General features: G+C 45.9%; 1 protein-coding gene, 1 non-coding gene and 1 pseudogene across 2 annotated transcripts in view; all 3 read left to right on the forward strand.

The window, feature by feature from the left end:
- Gsr (glutathione-disulfide reductase) overlaps positions 1–23,240 on the forward strand; it is a 41,767-nt gene extending 18,527 nt beyond the window's left edge. The window contains exons 5-13 of the mRNA XM_021218853.1: positions 148–295; positions 6,152–6,206; positions 7,256–7,355; positions 8,407–8,493; positions 11,285–11,443; positions 14,709–14,820; positions 18,979–19,110; positions 20,415–20,548; positions 22,204–23,240. Of these exons, the coding sequence (XP_021074512.1) occupies positions 148–295; positions 6,152–6,206; positions 7,256–7,355; positions 8,407–8,493; positions 11,285–11,443; positions 14,709–14,820; positions 18,979–19,110; positions 20,415–20,548; positions 22,204–22,353 (1,077 nt within the window). The 3' untranslated portion in view covers positions 22,354–23,240. The remainder of the gene's footprint in view (positions 1–147; positions 296–6,151; positions 6,207–7,255; positions 7,356–8,406; positions 8,494–11,284; positions 11,444–14,708; positions 14,821–18,978; positions 19,111–20,414; positions 20,549–22,203) is intronic.
- On the forward strand, positions 17,100–17,243 carry LOC115062680. Its single transcript, XR_003842613.1, has one exon. It is a non-coding gene; the product is annotated as a small nucleolar RNA SNORA48 (small nucleolar RNA).
- Positions 17,115–18,330, forward strand: LOC110336839 (annotated as a pseudogene).
- Positions 23,241–24,399: the final 1,159 nt, after the last annotated feature.

The following is a 24,399-nucleotide window of genomic DNA, read 5'->3' on the forward strand; positions in this document are numbered from 1 at the left end:
TTCTCTGTGTAGCCCTGGCTGTCCTGGAATTCACTCTGTAGACCAGGCTGGCCATGAACTCAGAAATTCGCCTGCCTCTGCCTCCCGAGTGTACTTGTTGGCTTTTTGAGTCTTATGAATATTCTAACGTCCGTGTTCCTTCCACAGTCCCACATAGAAATTATCCACGGCTATGCAACGTTCGCAGACGGTCCTCAGCCCACGGTGGAAGTCAATGGGAAAAAGTTTACTGCTCCACACATCCTGATTGCCACAGGAGGTGTGCCCACAGTTCCTCAGGAGAGCCAGATCCCTGGTGAGTCTTCCAAAAGCCGGGGAGGTCAGGGAGTTTACGAGCCACATCATGGGATCTGCCTACACTGGTTCTGTTCTTGCGAAAGGTCAGAAAAAAATGATCCCTGGAGACCACGTTTAGCTAAGTGGTGATTAAGAGCGAGCCAGGACTCAGCGAGAGAAGTCATGGAGAACGGTCACCTGGTGTGGCGCAGTGCTGTCAGGCAGGTTATTATTTCTAAGACGTGACAGACGGTAACTATTCAAGAGCAAGAAGTCCTGTTAAGAAATCGCTCTCCATGATCCACGTTTTTGTTACTTACATAGAAAGATGTAAAAGATTAAAGCAGCCAGGCATCTCAGAGGTGGTCCTGTGGGCCTTGTGTCTGTGTTAGGCTAAGAATCAGCGGTGACTCATGAAAAGACTGCTGCTGTAATCACTCTCAGTCATTAGTCATTCTTTCTCCCACATACTATTCTATGTCTTGGATAGTGAGTTTCTTAATTTTCTTATTGCTGTGCTAAAAGACTGTCGAGAAAAGTGATGTAAGGGAGAAAGGGTTTATTCCTCGCCGCAGTTGAGATTGCAGTCCACCGTGCAGGGAAGTCACAGCGGTAGGGAGCTGGGCACAGCACAGCACAGCAGTGGAACAGAGCAGTGAGTGCATGCTTGCCGTTGCCCAGTCTTTCCTCCATTCATCCCTGGCTAGGGAATGGCACTGCCCACAGTGGGTGGATCTTCCCATTCAGCTAATCCTTCACAGACACGTCTAGAGGCCCTATCTATCTCCCGGATTATTCTACATTCTTTCATATTGACAACAAAAGTCATAACAGTGGGCACACTTTATACATTTTTTTCAATTCTCAGGGACTGGCTTCAAAGCTTGTGATAATTTTGTTTAAGGGGCACTTTGGGTGTGTGCATTTATGCCTTTAAATAGATCTTCCCCTGTTTGTTTTTGAGATAGTCTCAGGTAACTTAGGCTAACTTTGAACTTACTATGTAATCAACGATGACCTTAAATCCTGGTTCTTCTGTCTCTACTGTGATTATAGGCCTGTGCCACCCTGCTGGCTTATATTTATGCTTTTGTTTATTATTGTTTTCCTTTTCTTCTCTTTCTGGAATTTTAAGCAGGGTTTACAACCCCCAAAGCTAGAGAGAGGAAAAAGAAATACAAAGATACCATTTTCAAGTAATGTAATATTTACTTGGGAATCCTGGATGGTCATAGCCCTGTGAAGCCAGACTCCAGTAGTCATTGTTTAGTGGGTAAAAAGAAAAGGTTAAGTTGAAGAGATAGCTCAGTGGTTGGGAACACTTGCTGCTTTTCCTAAGGACCCAGATTCAGTTTCTGCCACCAAGGTGGTTCTGAACCATCTACAACTTCCATGCCTGTGGATCCAGCACCTTCTGGCCTTTCAGGCACCAGGCACTCCCAAGGTTGTCTGTATGCCGGAGAGGCTGAGCACCCAGTAGGTGTTAAGTCCACAGGGCTGGATGTCTCAGCAGCTCCGTTCTAGCACTGCAGGTCCCAGGGGATTCCTAGAGAGCCTCTGGCTTCTGCCCGTGCTGGAGGACTGAAGTGGCTGTGTTCCCATGTCAGTGAAGGGTGGTGGTGGCAGTGGCGCAGCAGAACAGTAGAGGAGATGCACTCACCGGCAAGGAGGGAGCGGGAGGGCGAAAGCTACACCTCCACCACTAGAGGGGGCTGCTCTCCCCTCCGTCCCGGTAGGTGTAGCTTCAGTTTCTAGACAGTGAATCTGTTAAGTATGCAGCAAGCAAAAGCAGAAAAACAGATAGCACGGAGCAGATAAATAGGAGCAGCCGAGAGAGCAAACCGTCACCAGATAAGATGCCTGCAACACCTACCAGAAACCATTAAGAATGGTGTAACTGGGAGAACAGGCACAGGCAGCATTGTCCCCTCAGGCACTTACAACATCCTGCGGAGCTGGCTGTCCCGGAGCTCCAGGTTGGGAGATGTCAGGTCGAGCTTTCGGCTTCTTCCTGCTGCAGGGATTTCTGGGCTGTGGGGTGGATGGTAAGCAGCAGCCTCCTGGAGGAGGTCTGTTGTCTGCCATGTCGATGTGGAGTTACAGAGTCTTAAATACCGTTAGCTGCTCTCCTTTCTTGTCAGAGTGACCCAGGACTGGGGGTCTTGGGAGACCCTTGACATAAGCACTTGAGTCTCTGGGACAAGGGAGGTCATCTCACTCCCAGAGTCCGCTTCTCTACAGCACAAACAGCCAATGACCGTCTACCTATGTAACGTATGCCACACTCCCCGTTACTTCTTCAGGAAATACCCCACAGACCTGCCAGAGGTACTTCTCTTAGTCGTTCCACATCCAGCAAGCTGATGCCCAACATTAACCATTACAGAAGACTAAGGCAGGAGCATCGCCTTAAGTTTGAGGCCACCCTGGACCCCCAGAGTGAGACCCTGTTTTAAAACTAAACAATACCCCAAAGGATACAGGCGAGGAGCCTGAGGTTCGGATGCGCTGGCTCCCCTCTAAGGCACTCTGCATAAACATGCTTTCCCTTCTGAAAAGTAAAGTAATTAAAATCGAATGTGCCGTAGGATAGTACCAAAAGCGCAAAAGGATGAGGAGGTTTTCCTGCGATGGTCTGGGTTATCGCTCTGTGCCGTAAGAGTGCTTGCTTAGCAGGTGTGAGACCTCGGTTCAGTTTCCAGCGGTGCAGAAAATAAACCATTAAACACCTGATGGTGGGGGCCCAGCTGTTAAAGAGCACTTGGTGCTCTCCCTGAAAAACTGAGATCTGATTCCAGCACCAACAGAGTAGCTTACAACCTTCCATAACTCCAGTTCCAGGGGCTCCAGTGTCCCCCTCTGGCCCCCACGGGCACTGCATGTACATGGTGCACATATATACATGCAGGCAAAACACATCCATAAATATGTATAATAGTATATATAAAACATATATATATATATATATATATACACATACATACACACACATACATACGTGTGTGTGTGTGTGTGTGTGTTATTTTAAAAAATCTAATGGTAGGGCTAAAAAGATGATTCAATGGTTAGGAGCACTTGTTGCTCTTGTGGGGGACTGGGGTTCAGTTCCCAGCACCCACATATAGGCTAACAACCAACTTTAACTTCAGTTCTAGGTAGTTCCAACACCCTCTTCAGGCCTCTGCAGGCACTGCATACACAATGTACACAGACATACATTCAGGTAAAACACTTGTATCCATAAAGTTTAAAAAAAAAAATTAACAAAAAGCAAAACAGTAACAATAGAAACCTAATGGTTGAATCTGTCTGTAGAGAGAGGAGTAGAGGCATAGGGTGGGGAAGAGTCCTTATGTCACTCTCCCCTTGAGGGTACTCTTCCCGGATGCATGTATACGTCTGTCCATCCATCCATCCATCCACCCACCCACTCACCCATCCATCTATCCATATTGGGGATTGAACTCAGAATCTCACACATGCCAACCACATACATTACCTCCCGAGGCTCAGCCTCACTTTTTATATGATTTAAAATATTCCTTCATTAGTTGAAATAATAGAAAATAGATGCAACCTCTAAGCTTCCTAAGGAACCAGATGGTGAGGGCATAGAGTGCGTTGAGGCAGGTGTTTACTGCTTTCATTGGTGGTTTGTAGCAGGGCCTAAAAACAAGGAGGACTAAAGTTTCATGCAGTGGCCAGCTTTACTCGGAGCATCAGACAATTCATGCTGAGGGTTAAGAAGAGTGATGCCATGCTTGGACTGTGTTCTGACAGTAGGGAGGACCCGTAGAGATAGGCACGGCCCAGGAAGACTGCTAAGAAAGGGACTCTCAGTTAGAATTACATGCTGAGAGAGAGAACAACCAGAAGACTCTGTCATGAAGACATCTTTGAAGGATGTTCAGCCAAGTCAGTCAGTTGAACAAGCACTGAACATCTTGAAGCAAGTGTTTCGAGCTCTGCCTAGAATTAAGTGACAGTGAAACACGGAGACTCATCAGGCCCAAGAGAGGTGACTTCCATAACTTCGACAGATCATTATTGGCTTATGATCAGTGACAGGATCGGTGTGATGTCCAGAAACTAAGCTGGCAGTGACTGAATGAAGAGAGAATCTCGAGGCTGGAGACTGTTGGGAGGTAGCTGTCTGCGGGAGCTCTCAGCCCCGTTCTGAAGGCAGTCGCTGAGCCTTGGGTTAGGGGGAACGGGCTGAAGAGAGCCCACGAAAAGTCAGGTGCTGTGTGTTACCGAGTTAAAGACGCGCTGCAAAACATACCCTTCACTGAGACCAGCCAGGGTGTGCCACATGCCCCTGACACTTAGATTTGGTAAGATGCAGGATATCCATTCGCCGCTGAGATACGGGGCAGGTGTTAGAGTCACACATCCACAGCTCAAGGCTGCCTGGATTATTAGGGGAAGGCGCTCAGCTCCTTTCACTAAGATAGTGAGCGGCTGAAGATTTCATTCTAAATGAACAGGTTCACGTCCATATTCTGCGAGCTGAGACTATGAAATGCTCCAAAGTCTAACGTTTGAGTGTCGACGTACCACAGTCAGAAAATCCTGCCCAGGAAACTTTTATTTCATGTACACAGTTGATTTAAAATGTTGTGCAAGTACTTTTGTGTTACTTGCCCCCCACTCCCATTCAGCTAGGTCTTAAAGCCCAGACTGGCCTCTAGTCCATTCTCTACTTTGAGTTCCTCATCCTCCTGTCTCTGTGTCCCCAGTGCTGGGATGACAGGCCTGTGCCATCATGCCCAGTTTATTATGTACAGTTGAATCTTGGGCTGCGTTCCTAAGACACCTGGCTTAGTTAGCGTTTCTGTTGCTGCGATAAAACACCATGACCAAAAGCAACTTGGGGAGAAAAAGGGAAGGTTTCTCTCACCTCACAGACTGTAGTTCATCTCGAAGGGATGTCAGGGAAGGGACTCAAAGGGGGGAACCAAGAGGGAGGAGCAGAAGCAGAGGCCACAGAGGAATCCCGCTGACTGGCTTGCTTCGCATGGCTTGGTCAGCCTGCTTCCTCACACAGCCCAGGATCACCTGTTCACAGTAATAATCATTTAAAAAAATTCTGAAATTTGAAATTCTGGCCTTGAGTGTTGCAGAAAGGGGACAAATACAGAAAGAAAAATTATGAAGCAGGACAGATGTAAACATGGAACTGGAATATTTGTGGAGGAAATGAACACCGAAACTTTGTGTCATCGTGAAGAAAAACGGTGGGGGCTGGGGGTGGCGGTGCACGCCTTTAAGCCCAGCACTTGGGGAGAGAGGCAGGCAGCTCTCTTGTGAGTTTGAGGTCAGTCCGGTTTACAGAGTGAGTTCCAGGACAGCCAGGGCTGTGTAGAGAGGCCTTATCTCACAGAGAAAGGAGGCGAAGTGAGCCAAGACCCAGGCTTCCTGCCTTCGTTTGGGGTTGGAGGCAGGAGGCAGGAGCTGTCAGACTGTTCATGACGCTGACAGGATCTTGATCCTTCGGGGAAATCTGAATCTACTTATCCATCACTTCCTGTTTCTTGAAATAAATATAAGATGTAGCCTTCAGAAAGGCATGTTCTCAGTAGAGGTCTAGCAGAGCTGTCAAAACTGCGTTTTCTGAGAGTTGTTTGGTTCTTGAATAAATTAGGTTCTGGCTAAACATGGCCGCTCATACCCCAAATCCCCAACGCTCAGGAGGCTAAGGCAGGATTGCCATGAGTTTGAGGCTAGCCTGGGCTACATAGTACGTCCCAGGTCAGTCTGGATTACAATGTGAAACCTTTATCTCATTCCTAGAAAATAAGATTAAGTGGTATGTTTATCACTCTGTGGTATACATGTGGTACTCATGTGGTATACATATGTTATCTCTACATAGGCGCCAGCCTGGGGATCACCAGCGATGGCTTCTTTCAGCTGGAGGACTTGCCCGGGTGAGCAGATCTGACATCAGGGATGCTGTGTTCTCTCTCAATCTGGGAACCGGGTTCATGCTTTCCCGTCCCGCCTCCCCTTCTGAGTTGCCCGTGCTGTCTTGAACTCAAACTCTCAGTTCACTCACCTGTCCCAGCATGATCTACCCGAAGTGTTTCGGCTTCACAGAGGTGATGCCAGTGAGCACCCAGACAGAATAGTCATGACTCGGTTGTGTTTGGATGATATATACGTTCACTCACACCCACCCCGGAGCAAGATCCGTTACAGATACTTGCCCGTTTCATATTTTAGACCCACTCAATACACTTTTATTGATATGAATACAAGCTCAATGAATGAATGCATTCAGGCCATTAAAACAGAAGGTTCTTCCTCTAAATATTTTCCCTGTGTATTGCAACAGTGGGCGGGGCATGTTGGGAGCCTTGGAAAACCTGCAGCCTGAAAATCTTTCTGCCTCAGCCTGGAAGCGAGCCTTAAGCGACAGCATTTCTCCGACATCCGATCCAGACAGTCATTCGAGCATTTAGTGGAGGCTTAAGCTCTTTTGTTAAATCAGAATGAATTCAGGAAGTTGAGTTCCACTGCTGGCCGGGCCACCCAAATGCCAGGATTACCGTCATGAGCCACCATGCCTGACTTAAAACCGGTTTCTTAAATTGGCCTTTGATCGCGCAACAAGGATAGAACCGGATAATCCCCAGAAGTCCCCAGCCCTGAAGAGAATGGTTCTGTTAGATTTCCGTACGGAAACTGGGAGGAGTTCAGGACTTAGTCTCAGCTACCTGTTAGCCCACTGGGCTACAGAGACTGTCTCTTAAAAAAAAAAAAAAAAAAAAAAAAGAATAAACGAAAACAGGACACAAGTAACTTAAATGTCAAATAAAAACATCTTTCTTCTATGAGGGAAGTTCTGCTATGTTCTGACTGTGAATAGGGTCTTTCTGTGTACTTCTGGGTGACCTGGAGCTTGCACCAGGCTGCCGCTGCTTCCGCACCGTTCCTAATCAGTTTAAGAAACGGTTACCCTTCGCTTGCCTTTCAGCCGCAGCGTCATTGTGGGGGCCGGTTACATTGCCGTGGAAATTGCGGGCATCCTCTCCGCCCTGGGCTCCAAGACGTCTCTCATGATCAGGCATGATAAGGTCAGTCCTGTCACCTGCTGTCCCCTTTCTTTGATTTTTTTTTTTTTCCCTAGAGGAGAGTTTTTCTTCTTTTTAAGAAACTATAGGGATCACCTAATTTTAAAATTTTAACTTAATTTAATTATTATGTGTATATTATAGGCACGTGTGAGTGTAGATGGGTGTATGCCTGGGCTGAGGTCAGAGGACAACTTTTGGGAGTAGTTCTTCTTTCCACTGGGTTCTGGGCAAACTTACACAAATGCTTTTACCTGTAAATGTCACACTTACAGCTTTCACAGTGTGCAAAGTCAGTCCCAGCACATGCCCCTTAGACAGCTTCCCTTTATTATCCGGGTGGTGTTCCATACCCAGTGTCTGTTTCTTAACAGTCGGGCTCACTTTGATATTTGACTCTCCAGTGGGCACAGGCAGTGCTTTAGTTCCTCTCAGTTGCCGTGATCCACCATCAGGACCAAAGGCACTGTGTAGAAGGAGTTTATTGTATGGTTTCAGAGGGAAAAGAATCCATTATGGCAGGAAATCGCGGCCACAAATGGCAGGCTTGATGGCCAAAGCTGCCATTTTATGTGCCGCAAGCAGGAAGCAGGAAGTGTCCTGAGGCCTTCCATCCTCAAAGCCGGTCCTCCAGTGAGGCTGCACCTCTAAAACTTCCCGCCAACCATCAGCAGTAACAGGAAGCCAAGTACTGAAATATCTGAGTCTGTGTGGGACGCTCATTCAAGCCCCTACAGACAACATGGCCAGCTTTTGTAGTGCAAGTCTCTAAAATGAAATGTTCTGATACAGTACGATTCACAGATACACTGATTTGACCCTTTTACATGCTAAGAAGTGGTGGTAGCAATATGAAATCGTAGATATATGTAACGGAACCATGTGTTTCTGTAAGAGCCATAAGCTTTGTAAGTACAATAAAAGCACTGCCGGTCCTAACAGAGTAGTTGTAAATGTGACCTGAAGCCTTTGATGGCCATTGGTGCCAGTCAATTCTAATCAGATTTTCTTCCTTCCCCACCGTCCGCCCCCTGGCTGCCCATGATAAATGCAGGTACTGAGAAATTTTGATTCACTCATCAGTTCCAACTGTACCGAGGAACTAGAGAACGCTGGCGTGGAGGTGTTGAAGTTCACACAGGTACGTGCGGCCCCCGTCAATCACGTTCAGGGCTAAGTGTAGAGCAGGAGGAGAGCCTATGAGAGGGCTCGGTCACTGAGCTGCCTGCCCCTCAGCAGCTCACACCCCCTTGTTTGTATGTTTGTGTTTTGTGGTGAGTTGTTGCTTAATGGTCACTCGATAAGATCTTGCTTTACAGTCCAGGCTGGGCTTGAACTCATGAGCCTCCTGCCTCAGCCTCCCAAGTGCTGGTGTTACAGGCATGCACTGCCACACCCAGCTTCTGCCAAATATTTTCTGTCTTAAAAAGCTGTATTCCATATTCACGAAATCAAGAAAACTGGCTGTTGAGTCTCGAACGAAAACTTTGGGGGAGGGGGGCGGGAGGGGCTTTGAGACAGGGTTTTTCTGTGTAGCCTTGGCTGTTCTGGAACTCACTCTGTAGACCAGGCTGGCCTGGAACTCAGAAATCCACTACCTCTGCCTCCAAAGTGCTGGGATTAAAGGCGTGCACCACCACTGCCCAGCTGATGTTTGTTCTTGAGGATCTTTTCGCACATCCTTATTTTTCAGATATTTCAAGACATGGCAAGAAATCAAATTTCCAAGCGTATGGTTTTTTAAAGTATTTTTTTCTATTTTATTTAATTTAACCAAAGTATTACCAAAGTATCTTCTCCCCAGGAAATTATTAATGTTCAGTGGAATTTTTCTAGAGAGGCAGCCTGTTCAGGTCTGTGCTACCCTTTCAGCACAGCCTGTGTTGAGTAGAGTAATAAACGACTGTGCTTTGCTGATGCAGAGATGAAGGCATTCCCATCAGTGCCACTTTGGAGACCTTTGTTAAGTGATGAGCTGGGTACCTAATATGGATGATCTCTACAACTGCACGTCCATCCACAGCTGGACTGTAAATATATGAAATAAAAGGGTGTCTATACTGACATGTAAGGTTTTTTTTTTTTTAAATTCATTCTTCTCTAAATAATACAGACCAACAAACAACTCTAACATGACATTTACATGTGCTTGGCATGATAAGCAGCCTGAAGTTGATTTGAAGTATTCAGGATGCACTTGGATTATAGGGGGAGGGCAGCTCACAGCTGTCTGTAACTTCAGCTCCAAGGGATAGGGTGCCCTCTTCTGGCCTCTGTGGGCATGGCACACAGGTGGTGCACAAGACATACATGAAATCAAAACACACAGAGACACACACACACACATACGAGTACAGGCAAACTTGGAGGGGAGGCCAGAGGTGTTGGGTTTCTCTAGAGGTGTTCTTACAGGCAGTTACGAGCTTCCCATCATGCTTGGAACCAAACTCAGGTCCTCTGACCACCTCGCAGGCCCCAGAAATAAATAAATAAATAAAGCAAGCAAGCAAGCAAGCAAATATATTTATATATATTTCTGTGCTGGCTTAGTGACTGTGAAGACACCATGACCAACTTAATAAAAGAAAACATTTAATTAATTGGGGGCTTGCTTACAGTTTCAGAGGGTAAGTCCCTGACCACCATTATGGGATCATGGCAGCAGGTAGGCAGGCATGTTCTGGAGCAGTAGTTACAAGATGACATCTTAGCCACAAGTAGCAGGCAGACACAGACAGACAGACTGACAGACAGACAGACCAACCGACCTACTGAAAAGTCAAAGTCGATTCCCAGGGACACACCCCCTCCAACAAGGCTCACACTCCTGATCCTTTCTGAAAGAGTTCCACCACCTAGGGATTGTGCTGGGAGCCAGGCCAACCCAAGGCTTTCCCTGAGGCCCTGATGTATGGGAAAGGAACATAATTCTTGCCTAACACCCAGAGTATGCTTGGCAAGGCCAGTAATGGCCTAAAGCCAGGGCCTCAGGGGAGCTGCGGCTTCAGATTCTGGGAACCCAACTCTTTACCCTTACGGAGGGTATCAGTCAGTCCCAAGGCTGCTGTGTGCTCCATCCGTGACTTGATTAGCCTGCTGACCTTGTCTCCTTGTGTGATGGTTTTTGGCTGATACTGTCCCATGTTCCCCCTGCAAATAGAATACATAATGTTACAATTCTTAAACTGTAATGGACCATTAGCTCATACAGACTTCCTTATCCATGCATTCTGTTATTTCTCATCCCCCCTCTGCCTCAACATCTTGCCATTCCGTGCCCTTATTCCTGTGGGTTCAGTTCAGGACCTAGGTCAGGCCCTATGGGTGCCATTCTCATGTAAGCTGACAATGTAAGCCAGCATTCTAGGCCGTTGGAAGAATCAGACAGTCAAGGAAGCCGGCCTTGCTCTGGCCATTGGCTAAAATTAAATACTTGTTTCAGCTATAAGTAAATGTTAAAAACTCTTGAGTGTAATGGACCAAGCTTGTAATCCCAGCACTTAGGAGTCTGGGGCAGAAAGATTGTTAATGGATTTAAGGACAGTCTGGGATATAGATTGAGATTCTGTCTCAAACCAAAACAGAAAACACGAGAATCTGGTTTTGCTGTGTAACTGGTGGCTTAGGTCTAAACTCCCAGCTACTCTGTAAGCTGAGACAGGTGGATCATGAGTTCAAGGCACGTCTGAACTGTGGAGTAAGTTTAAGGCCGGCCCATGCCATTAGTGAGATCCCGTCCCAAAATCAGTAAAAAAAGAGGGTGGGGTCTAGCTCAGGGGTTGGATGTTTGACTAGCGTGAATGGCGTCCTAGGTTTGGTCTCCAGTACTGGGGGGCAGGGCGAGTCCAGGGTCCTCTTGCTTTGCCTTGATCCTGCCTTCTCCCCTCTCCTCCCACACATACTTAACACTTTTTTTTTTTTTTTAATAAAAGGTTAAGGAAGTAAAGAAGACATCATCAGGCCTGGAGCTCCAAGTGGTAACTTCCATGCCTGGTAGGAAGCCCACCACGACCGTGATTCCAGATGTTGACTGCCTGCTCTGGGCCATTGGACGGGACCCAAATTCTAAGGGCCTGAATCTGAATAAAGTGGTACGTTTACGGGTTTATTGATTCATAATTAGTAATGATTGATTAATTGGTCCGCCGGCCTCCTGACGGCCCTGTGACGATTTGCATATCCATCCCTGTGCTTTGTTGGGAAGCTCTTGCTTTGAAAGCTCCTCCTTTCTAGTGTTCTCGTCCCAGGCTGGGTATCTTGTTAGATTGCAGGGATCTGATCCAGATGGCACAGCCATTTCCTGACTGACTTCCTTCTAGAAGACTTCTAAACATTGGGGTTAGTGGATATGCGCTGCCACAATTTCCCGCCCACTTCCCCTTCCTCCTTCTTTTTGGCAGTGATAAGAATTGTATTCAGAGCATCCCATATGCTCCATATGTGATCTTTCCTCTTTTTTTTTTTTTTTTTTTTTTTTTTTTTTTAGAGACATGTTCTCACTAAATTTACCTAGGCTAGCCTTGAACTTTGTAGCCCAGGCTGGCCCAGTCAGTTTTCCTGCTTCGCTCCCTAGTGGCCTGGGTTACAGATTTGCATCACCAGTCCCAGCCTGAATTTGTTTGTCTTTTGAGACAGGATCTTTCATAGTCCAGGCTAGCCTCATTCTCGATAAAGAACTGAGGATAACCTCGAACTTCTGGACCTCCTGCTTGCACTTCCCAAGTGCTGGGCTTCTAGTCATGAGCCACGGGGCCTGGAGCATTCAGCATTTTAATGAATAAAAGGCTTGTTTTCAGCCTTTAATGAAATCTAATTAAAACTTGGATATTCCAATGGGATGTTTGTAGGCCCACTGTTCAAGTATATTTGCTGGAAGTTTTTTTTTTATTGTGTTTATTTATTTGTGAGAGTGTGTGTATGTCTGTGCTTTGTGCCTGTGCGCAAGCCAGATAACAGCTTGCAGAACTCTTGTCTTTCTTTCCACCCTGTGGGTCCTGGGTATTGAACTCAGGTCATCGGGCTTGTCAGCAAGCAGCTTTACCACTGAGCCACCCTGTTGGCCCTATGTGAAGAGCATGTCTGTCTGTCTGTCTGTCTGTCTGTCTGTCTCTCTCCTGCTCTTTTATTTGCTGAATTTGAAGAATAATTTCTGGCAAACTTAAGTAATGGTTTCCATGTTGCCCTTTATGTGTATGTGTGATTTATGTGTTGAATCTATGTGTATGTGTTCATGGATAAATGTGCGTTGCATGTAGTGGCCAGAGACTGACATTGGTGTCTTCCTCAATTGCTCTCTACCTCACTGTTTGAGAGAATCTGTCTCTTTCTGAATGTATAGCTTGCCCATGGTCAGCAGGCCCCCAGGGACCTGCCTGTCCCCGCCTCCCTAGCTCTATGGTTATGGATTCACCTGGCTTGTCCATCCAGGACGGGGCTTGAACTCAGGTCTTATAGCTTGCTTAGCAAGCCCTTTACCTACAGAGCTATCTTCCTAACTTCACCTTTCAATCTCTTATCTTCCCGCCTCTACTTCCCAGGTTCTGGTGTTGCAGGCATGCCCTGATATCAGCTGGGGATCGAACCCAGGGCTTCGGCATGCCAGACAGGCGTTCTGCCAACCCACCTGCTTTCCCAGCTCACAGGAAGGTCCATTGCCATCTTATTAATAGTTCAGATAGGCCTGTTGAATGCGGGCCAAATGACTACTGTGTGCCGGGTCATGACGGCACATTGCTCATCTAGTCAACCTTGCCAGTGACAAGGGTGAGGAAGCCAGGGAACAGGGTCAGTAGATGACTTGGCAGACTGGCACAGGAGTCTGGCCAACTCACTGCTATGTTTTCACGGCCAAGTTGAACTCATTTGCAATAGAAGCTCAAATATATATTGCAAAATAGTTACATATGTAACATCTCATATTTAGTGAGTGACAAGGTAGGGATTCAGCCCTGTCTGTCTGTCTGTCTGTCTGTCTGTCTGTCTGCCTGTCTCTTTCGGTGGCGTTGGAAGTCAGAGCCAGGGCCTGGTATAGACAAAGCATGTTCTGTACCAGGGAGCCACATCCCAGCTCCAACGATTGTATTAATATGTGTGTGTGTGCGAACTTATATTACACATGTAACATAGGTTACATAATTAATATATGGATACCTGTGGATGTAGATTTGTATAAGTAAATACAGATATTCATTTGTTTGTTTGTTTTTGAGGCTAGGTCACTATGTAGCCATGGCGGGCCTTGGGATTGGCAGAGTAGACAGGTTGGCCTCCAGCTCAGTGACTATTCTTCTGGCCAGGCCAGAGGTGCTTCTCCTTCTTCTCACACTAGAACATTGTTTCTCTCAGATCTGCAAAGCCACAAAGTAAACATAACACTTCTCAGAGGAGAGATGACTCAACAGAAAAGGAAGTATATTCAGTTGTGCAAAACCGTAGAACACAAACTTTGCTTAAATTGTTGAAGATAATAAGATGGTAAACTTGACAAGGGAATGCCTTGGGTGACTCTTTCAGGTTGTTACCCTCTCCATAACCGAGATAGCTTCCTATGGCTGTGATAAAACACCATGACCCAAAGCAACCTGGGGAGGGATAGGTTCATTTCAGTTTATAATTCATAGAACGGCATCCAGAGAAGTCAGGGCAGAGACTCCAGGCAGGAACCTGGCGGCAGGAGCTGCTGCAGGCCTTAGAGGAGTGCTGTGCTCTGGCTTGCTCCTCATCTCTTCTTCAGCCTGCTTTCTTAAGTACACAGCAGCACCTGCCCGGGATGGCCCCGCCCCTGGTGAGCTGGCTCCGCCCCCGATGAGCTGGCGCCACCCACACCAGTCACTAAGCCAGTGTGGTGGGAACATTTCCCTCAGTTGAAGTTCTCTCTTCAGTAGGATGTGCAGAGTTGAACAGAACACTAGCAAGTCCAGGCAAGCACTAATACATTAGCACTGTGTCAGAGGAACTCTAGTGTCTAGCATGAGAGTATATCCCTTTCTTTTCCTTTGTTCCTTTTGTTTTTGTTTTTTTTTTTTTTTTTTTTTTTGGTGGAGGTTGGTTTCAAGACAGGCTTTCTCTATGTAGCCCTGACTGTCCTGAAACTCACTCTGTAAACCAAGCTGGTTTTGAACTCAGATCTTCTTGCCTCTGCCTCTCACGTGCTGGGATTAAATGGATGAGCCACCACCTCCCCTTTTTCTTTTTTCCGTTTTTTTGTTTGTTTGTTTTCCTGTCATTCCTTTTTTTTTTTTTTTAGTTTTTCGAGACAGGGTTTCTCTGTATAGCCTTGGCTGTCCTGGAACTCACTTTGTAGACCAGGCTGGCCTTGCGCCCCGGTATTTACCAGGTGACCCTTTGTGATTTTAGGGCATTCAGACGGATGAAAAGGGCCATATCCTAGTCGACGAATTCCAGAATACCAACGTCAAAGGCGTCTATGCGGTGGGAGACGTCTGTGGGAAAGCACTTCTCACCCCAGGTAAGGTAATGCTGGTTCCTTCCTCAAGAAGCGAGGCCTGTGTGTTATCTAAACCTGCCCAGCTTTTCACAGTCACAGTCACCTTGGTAACGTTAAAAGCGTTCATTCCTTTGTCATCAAAACAGCACTGAAGGAGAGGGAGGCTAGATACTGCACGTTTGCTGAATAAAATTCACGACTCCTTGGAAAGCTGTACTTGCTGATTTTTCTCATTGTTGTCACAAGATAGTGAAAAGGGCGACTTACGGAAGGAAGGGTTTATCTTGGCTCTAGGGTGTTGGATCTCTAGTCCATCATAGCAGGCAGGGCAAGGCAGCAGGAGCAGGAGGCTGCTGGTCACATTGTGTCCACGCTCACCAAGCAGAGAGAGAGAGAGAGAGAGAGACAGAGGTTAGTGTTCAGCTTGCTTCCTCTTTTTCCTGTGTCCAGTCCAGGATGCCAGGCCACAGGATGGTGCTGCCCATATTCAGGGCAGGTCCACTCTCCTCAGTTAAACCTCTCTGGAAAAGTTCTTGAGACACATCAAGGGCTCTGTCTCATGGTAGATTCTAAATCCAGGCAAGTGGACAGGGAGGATTAACCACCATGGACAGTTACATGATGAGCAAATTCTAGGATCTTCATAAAGAATAGTGGGATCCTGAAGTTATCTCACAGATCACACAGACTCCGGCCTGAGTCAGTCAGGGATAGTTTGTTGAGCATTCACCCCAGGACTGATTAATCAGGGCCGCAGACCAGACTCGGGAGCTGGCTGTGACCGCGAGCCAGGATCCTACAGATCTTTTAAGCCTTGAAATCCACAAACATCTGTGCCAAGTTAATTCACCAATCCGGATTTAGGGATATGGTGTTTTCTTAGGAACATGTCTTTGTTGTACATTTATCTTGTCCTTATTGGTTGGGGTGTTCAGCTGTGGCAGGGAACTTCTTGTGTCTAACATTCCTGTCTTAACTTGCTAACCACAATGTCAGTTAACCTCGTACACGTCTCTTTCTGACAAGTAGGATGTCAGTTCCCAGGGAGGTCTTGGGAACTTATGTTTTACTTGACCCCCCCTACTCAAAATGGCAGTCTTATTCCAAATAGCGTCTTATATTGGTGCAGGTCTTTTTCTTACGTTGGGGTCCATCCTCGGGGCAGCTGATAAAAGCAGATATCATAAACACTTACACACGGGCAGGAAGTGCCGCCTGGCGGTTGGTTCAGGTCCAGGCTTGTTGTGGCTAACTGTACAAAGCCATTCATTCTAACTGGCTTCTATTGTGATTGGTTTCCAAAGACACCACAGCCCAGAACACAGCGGAATCTGTAATTAACTAAAAAGCATGGGGGAAGTTTCCTTAGCCTTAACGTTTTACCTAAGCCTGAACCAAGAAGGCCTTTCCTATAGGTTAGCTTCGGAAGTTCCTGTCTCAGACAGGTGGCGTGCTTGGTGCCACCAGCTCTGATGTCCTTGTCCTCCTCATCCCTGTACCTAACCCACTTCAGGAACATACCCAAGACCTTTGCTACCCTTGACTGCTGTGTCATTTTCTGTTCTTGGTCTGTCCTTCTGTGACCTCACCGAACTTCTCAAATATCCTAAGGTCTTACCTCAGCGTGAAAGCCTGCTCTCTTTCTCCATTGTTTTAGATAAAAGTGATATATACTTATGGTATACAATATGATGTTTTAAAATATTTCCACTTTTTGGAGAGCTTAGTCAACCTAGGTAACATTTATCACCTCACATGCTTTTTTTAATTGCAAAAAAATAATTAAAATCTACTCTTTTTGTTTTGTTTTGTTTTGTTTTTAAAAAAAGAAGATTTATTTATTTATTTATTATATGTAAGTACACTGTAGCTGTCTTCAGACACTCCAGAAGAGGGCATCAGATCTTGTTACAGATGGTTGTGAGCTGTCATATGGTTGCTGGGATTTGAACTCAGAACCTTAGAAAGAGCAGTCAGTGCTCTTAACCACTGAGCCATCTCTCCAGCCCTACTCCTGGCTTTTTTGTCTGGTTTGGTGTTTGTTTGTTTGTTTGTTTGGCTTTCATGGTCTTTCGAGACAGGGTTTCTCTGTGTAGCCCTGGCTGTCCTGGAGCTCACTCCCCAGATTAGGCTGGCCTCGAACTCAAAAGATCCTCCTGCTTCTGCCTCCCAAGTGCTGGGATTAAAGGTGTGCATAACTACTCTCAGCAAGCTTTAAGTATACAATAGGTTGTATACTCGATTATATGTTTGTATTATTAATAGTAGTTACCATGCTGTGCGTTAGAGCTCTTGAAGTACACCCCTGGCAATGGGCAGAGAGGCACCTTGTTGGTGGTGTTGTTCTCATATCAGCCAGGGGCAGAGCAGAGGGCGGTCCTTTGTTCATCCTAGCTTGATGCCTGGCTTGGTGGCCAAAGCTGTTTCATGCCTAGGGCACATAAAATCCTGATGCTACTCTGTTACTACTACTCAAGCCTAGTGATTACTGTGAAGCAAGCATCCAAGTACCGATATACAAAAGGTGGCTGTGGCATTAGGAGACTACATGGATGCCTCTCCTCATGCCTGTATTGGGGGCACCAAAGTGCGTGCCGAGGTGCAGAAGCTGCAAATGAAAGCTCTCCGTATCATCGTGGGCACCCCTGACCGGGTGTTTGATATGCTTAACCGGAGATACTATCCGCCAAGTACATCAAGACGTTGCTACTGGATGAAGCAGGTGACATGTTAAGCCGCGAGGTCACGGGCCAGATCTATGACTTACTCCAAAAGCTCAGCAGCAATACGCAGGTAGTTTTGTTGTCTGCTACAATGCCTTCTGATGTCCTTGAGGTGACCAAGAAGTTCATGAGAGACCCTATTCGGATTCTTGTCAAGAAGGAAGAGTTGGCCCTGGAGGGTAACTGCTCATTCTACATCAATGTGGAGCGAGAGGACTGGAAGCTTGGCACATTGTGTGACTCGTATGGAAGACTGCCCGTCACCCAGGCAGTAATCTTTCTCAGCACCAGAAGGAAGGAGGACTGGCTCACTGAGAAGATGCGCGCCTAGTATCTCACTGTTTCCAACATGCATGGAGATAGGGACCAAAAGGAACGAGATGTGATCATGGGGGAGTTCCTGTCTGGCTCTAGCAGAGTCTTAATTACCACCGACCTGTTGGCCAGAGGCATTGATGTGCAGCAGGTCTCCTTAGCCATCAATTATGACCTTCCCACCAACAGGGAAAACTACATTCACAGAATCGGTCAAGGTGGTCGGTTTTGGCCGTAAGGGTGTGGCTGTTAAACATGGTAACTGAAGAAGACAAGAGGACTCTTCGAGACATTGAGACTTTCTATAACACCTCTGTTGAAGAGATGTCCCTCAACGTTGCAGACCTCGTTTGAGGGGCTGTCCTGCTACCTGGCCCTAGACCAGGATTCAGTCCTGAGGGTGGGGGCCCGAGGAACAGCTGGAGGGGGATGGAAGGGAGCCCAGGGATGGACATCTTGGGTTTTTTTGTTGTTTTGGTTTTGTTTTGTTTTGTTTCAGGTTTTTTTTCCCTCTCTCTCTTGAATAAATGTCACTTTTTGAGGCTAAATAAATAATAAATAAAAATAAATAAATCTCTTGAAATAGTTATCCTAACCAGAATTTTATGTCCTTTGACAAGACTTTGGAAAATTATACTCTCATCATATAAAGGTATCTACTACTAGCTTGTCTTAGGGGGAAAAAAACCCTCTAATTTCATATCAATAAGTTAATAACTGATTCACTTTTTGGACTCTGGCCTTTTGAGGAGAAGACATAGGAATGAAAACAGGTTAAACATAAGCAAGCTTTTTAGTTAAAAAACAAACAAAAAACAACCTTACCCAGGTAGAAATAAAAATGGGCCAAACTGGTTTGTTCTATAAATATCCTGCCAGAAAGCTAATGTCCTCGTTTTAGCAGATTAACTTCTAGGTGACTCGGAACTTAAGGGTGTGTCCCTTTTCTTCATGATAGAATGCCGAGTTTTGAATTGTTCATGATGGTGATGCTAGGTCTTCATTATGTTAAAGTAGACATGACAGTGACGTTGATGTAGAGGTCAGTTAGAGGTGTGCCAGACCAGTAAATGGCTGTTGGATCAGCGCTGCTATGTTAAAATAAACAATGAAACGCGTACTGGCTTCTATATCATTACAGTTGCAATTGCTGCTGGCCGGAAACTTGCCCATAGACTTTTTGAATGCAAACAAGATTCCAAATTAGACTATGACAACATCCCTACTGTGGTCTTCAGCCACCCCCCTATTGGGACCGTGGGGCTCACTGAAGGTAGGTATTTGAAAACGAGGGTAATTTGTGGTTTCCTCTCTAAACTGTGTTGGCCCACATAACTGTCTCCCAGAGTTACAGGAACCCTTTGTTTAGTCTGCCGTTATAGTTCCCCAGGCAGGAGGACTTGGAAAGGAGGTTCTGACAGCCCCGGTGTCTGTTTCTGGTCCCTCTCCCCCTGCCCCTCATTATACTTAAATAACTTAAAAGTTGCCAACCAAAAAAAAAAAAAAAGGACTCTTCTATGTTCTTATTTTTTTCCTTATCAATTTTGCAGCATATACATATAATGTACATCTTTATTTATTTATTATTTTAAGATTTATTTATTATTATATCTAAGTACACTGTAGCTGTCTTCAGATGCACCAGAAGAGGGCGTCAGATCTCATTACAGATGGTTGTGAGCCACCACGTGGTTGCTGGGATTTGAACTCAGGACCTTCAGAAGAGCAGTCGGTGCTCTTAAGCACTGAGCCATTTCTCCAACCCCTATTTATTTATTTTTTAAAGATTTATTTATTATATGTAAGTACACTGTAGCTGTCTTCAGACACTCCAGAAGAGGGAGTCAGATCTTGTTAAGGATGGTTGTGAGCCACCATGTGGTTGCTGGGCTTTGAACTCTGCACCTTTGGAAGAGCAGTCAGGTGCTCTTAATCATTGAGCCATCTCACCAGCCCACATCTTTTTTAAAAGATTTATTTTATGTATATATGACTACACTGGTAGCTGTCTTTAGACATACCAGAAGACAGCATTAGATCCATAAACCACCATGTGGTTGCTGGGAATTGAACTCAGGACCTCTGGAAGAACAGTCAGTGCTCTTAACTGCTGAGCCATCTCTCTCCCCATCTTCTTTTTCTTTTAAGAACACAGGTCTTAAAAAAAAGAAAGAAAGAAAAGAAAACACAGGTCTACACTTGCATATAGTTTTAAGATGAGAAAACATTAAATAACAAAGTATTATTTAAACTTTAGACTTTGGACAATTTTTGCCAGCCATCTCAAATCATTTGGAACACAGCCCCCACTCACAGACCACCCAACACACACACACACACACACACACACACACACACGAGTCCAGAATTCAGTCTAGCATAATTTACTGCAAGCAGCTTGGTCTCACTTGGTCAGAGACGCAGTTCCTCTGTGTCTGATGTGACAGGGACATTTATTCTGTGCCCTTTTCTTTGGTGTGGTTGGATGCTTCTTGTTTGATTCAGGTCTTGTTTCTGGCCGTCTGGTAGCTCTCTGAGATGGTTCTTGACGGATATTTCCCTTCACGTGCATTGTAGACGAAGCCATTCACAAGTACGGGAAAGACAATGTGAAAATCTACTCCACTACCTTTACCCCCATGTATCATGCTGTGACCACGAGGAAGACGAAATGCGTCATGAAGATGATTTGTGCCAACAAAGAGGAGAAGGTACCGGGGAAATGGGATCTGTTATAGGTGTTCTGGGCTCCTCGGATTTGAAAAGAGATTCTGTTCCTTTTTAAAAGTGAGATTTCAGCCTCAGCATTGCAGACATAGTGACTATTGTAAAGATGAAGATGATTGAGGACTGGTTCAAAAGAGACAGGGATACTGGTAAAAAGGGCCTGCCTGGAAAGATGACCCCGTGGCAAGCACCTGCATCTGTCAGGTGGTTCTCAGCCACCTGTAACCGTAGCTCTAAGGGGATCTGGAACCTTCTTCTGGCCTATTGGGGACACCCCTACACATGTGTACAGAATTACAGAGACGCTGACAAACAAATAGGAAATAAATCCTTTAAAAATGTAGTGGTAAATGTGTTTCAAATATAAGACAAAGCTTCAAGTCATAAAACAATAAGTGGAAATTTAGTCAATCATTTTTTGAAAGTTCCTGTCTATCTCCCCAGCAAATTTCCTACTTCTTCCCCAGCATCTTTTTTGATGTGGCCACTTCAGTGGGTGTCATGTGATCTCAGGAGTTTGGAGCAGCATTAGAGTGGGTTTTACTGTATAATTTCAGAATTAGGTTTGGTTTGGATTCTCAAGCTTATTAAGCACTCTGTCTTAGTCAGGGTTTCTATTCCTGCACAAACATCATGACCAAGAAGCAAGTTGGGGAGGAAAGGGTTTATTCAGCTTACATTTCCATACTGCTACTGCTCATCACCAAAGGATGCAGGACTGGAACTCAAGCAGGTCAGAAAGCAGGAGCTGATGCAGAGGCCATGGAAGGCCTGCTTTCTTATAGAACCAAGACTACCAGCCCAGAGATGGCACCACCCCCAAGGGGAACTCCCCTCTTGATCACTAATTGAGAAAATGCCTTACAGCTGGATCTCATGGAGGCATTTCCCCCAACTGAAGCTCCTTTCTCTGTGATAACTCCAGCCTGTGTCAAATTGACACACAAAACCAGCCAGTACACCATCTCTTCTAGTTGAGTTAAATCCTAAGGAGGAGTGTGGCCTGGCTTTGTATCAAGGATATGGCTTATAGGAAGTATTTCTTTTCGCTTGGATTTTTGAAATCAGCTCTTACCACATAGCCTGGTGCAAATATCCTGGTCTTTGTGCTTCAGCCTCCCCAGTTGTAAGATTCATACCACAATGCTGCCAATACCTAGCTGTGACATTATGTTGAGATGACCCAACAGGTAGAGGTCCTTGCTCGAAGGCCAGATGACCTAACAACGCCAATCCCCTGATTCCATAGGATGGCGGAGAGAACTGACTCAAGGAATTTTTCCCTGACTTCCACCGATACAGAAAATAGCCCGAGTGCGAAATCACTCACACCCCCTGTTCAGGCTCTGTCTCCACCCCCTCCCCGCAACACACAGTGAAACAAACATGAGTGCAAATGTATTCTAAGGGGCTGGAGAGATGGCTCAGCGGTTAAGAGCACTGACTGTTCTTCCAGAGGTCCTGAGTTCAAGTCCCAACGACCCACATGGTGGCTCACAACCCTCTGTCATGGGATCTGATGCCCTCTTCTGTGTCTGAGGACAGCTACAGTGTATTCACATGCTGCAGAGGACCTGCCTCCCAGGCTGACACTGACTTTGGATATACAGACCTGTCCATAATCTATGTTTTCTCGCAGGTGGTTGGCATCCACATGCAGGGGATTGGCTGTGATGAGATGCTGCAGGGTTTCGCTGTAGCGGTGAAAATGGGGGCCACCAAGGCTGACTTCGACAACACAGTTGCCATTCATCCTACCTCTGCAGAAGAGCTGGTCACCCTGCGCTGAGAGCCCAGGGACCCGGGTGACTAGCGGTCCCACCAGCAGACCTCCAGGAGGAGCCGATCGAGTTTACGTCCAGCTTTTATAAATCTCTGTATTTTAATCAGGAACTTCTGGTGGTGTAAATTTCCAGTTAAACGCAGGCACATATACACACGCGCATAAGAACTTACGTGTCTAATCAGAAGGTTGTTTTGTTAATCCGGGGTTGGTTTTCATTTGATAATATTTACAATAATTAATATTTTGATTTTTTGTTTGTTTGTTTAATCAACAGCCTTATGTTCGTTATGTTTTTCTTGCTTTGGCCCCATTCCAAGTTTGAATGTACATGACATACACTCAAGTTAGTGTACCTAATGGGTGAATATAGCTGGCTAATTTCTTTTATTTTTTTATTTTTTCCTTTTTCTATGCAGCCCCTGGTGACCTCAAACAACTCAGAATCCTCCAGCTATAGCCTCATGGGTGCTGGAATTCTAGGCCTGCGTGGCCTCTCCTGGCCTAGCTTGCTAGTTTTATATGATGGAAAGTCTCCGTCTGTGAATATGCAAGTCTGCAGAATGTATGTGGTGTTTTAGTTCTGTAGTGGAAAGCTGCCCTAAGGATGTTACCTCTCTATTCTTGTTTTGTTCTTTGCTCTGTTTTAAAGGATTTAAAATGGTTTGTGTTGTTTTCATGAAACGAAGTGCATTGAAGTTAGACTTGAGGCTGGTGAGGTAAAGGAGAGATGACTGTACATGCAGGACGGGAGGCCGAGGCACTGGGAACCCTTCCTGGTTCACTCGGTCATTTCAGTATCTCTGTGTTTTTGTTTTTGTTTTTTTTTTTATGGAAACTATTCTGAAATTTTGAAATTCACTGCATTGTCTTATAAAATTTATTATTAACTATGCTGCTATCAGTGTATTTTCTAAAACCTTCCACACTGGGAGAACAGACACTAACGTTTATTGGGGAAGAAGTCTCTTTAAAAGGGGTGCCAGAGGGGCTGGAGGGGTGGGACTGTCCAGCGCTTCTTGTTCTTGTGGAGGATTCAGTTCAGTTCCTGACTCCCCCTTCTGGCCTTTGTAGGCACTACACACATGGTGTGCACACAGGCAAAACACTTCTAACACATAAAACAAACGTAAGTCTTTTAAAAAACAAAAGAAAAGCCATGAAGGACCAGGGATATGAAGGACAGTCTCAGTGGATAGATGGGGGTGGAGGAGCAGCCTGAGGTACAGCGGTGCACACCAGCACTGGAGAGGTAGAGGCCAGGAGTGAAGGACAGCCTGAGCTACAGGAGATCCTGACTTTTAACAAAGGGGGATCATATGTGCGTGTTATAACCCTAGTTCTGTTATCTTTATCAGCTGGGTAAACAAATTCCTCCTTGTCTGTGGATTCCATGAGCAGTGCAGTGCTCGGAGGCTTTTCATTAAGCGTTTCCTGGGTGACTCTGAGTGGCCTTAGCCAGTTTGAGCACTGACTTCTGGGTAGCCCCGGTGCCGATGAAGTAAGACAAGAGCATTAGTAACTATATCATGTATTTGTGGCGGGAGTAAAATAGGATCCCCCAAACGTGGATTTTTGATACAGGTACTCTCCACTCTCAGTAGCCTGAAAAATCGTGTGCCAAGCTTCCGGGCTCCACTGGGGCTCCCGTCTTACTCTGCACGTGTCCCCGAGATGAAGTGTACCTCTGCTGGGAGGGGAGGCTCCAAGAGCCAGTGCTGTTCTAACACAGTATGTGCTGTTTGCCTTGTTCTTTAGCACTGGGGATGGAGCCCAGAGCCTTGGGTACACAGAATACGGGCTCTGCTACTGAGCCACACCCTGAGCCCTATCCCTGAGTCCCATTGGTGACCTTGTGGTCCTGTACTGGGTCCACAGTAAACCAACGGACTCTGCTCTCATCCGTCCTCAGACTAGCCTAGCCCTCAAGATGCTGTGGCTTGACAGTCCTTCATAACCCCGTGTACAGATATGAACAAATAACTGTGTTGTATGCAGTGCATAGCACAGTGTAGGTGCTCACTAAATTTTACTAATATTCCCCAAAGACTG

Source organism: Mus pahari, chromosome 19, assembly GCF_900095145.1.
Source record: "Mus pahari chromosome 19, PAHARI_EIJ_v1.1, whole genome shotgun sequence".
In the NCBI taxonomy this organism is placed as follows: Eukaryota; Metazoa; Chordata; class Mammalia; order Rodentia; family Muridae; genus Mus; species Mus pahari.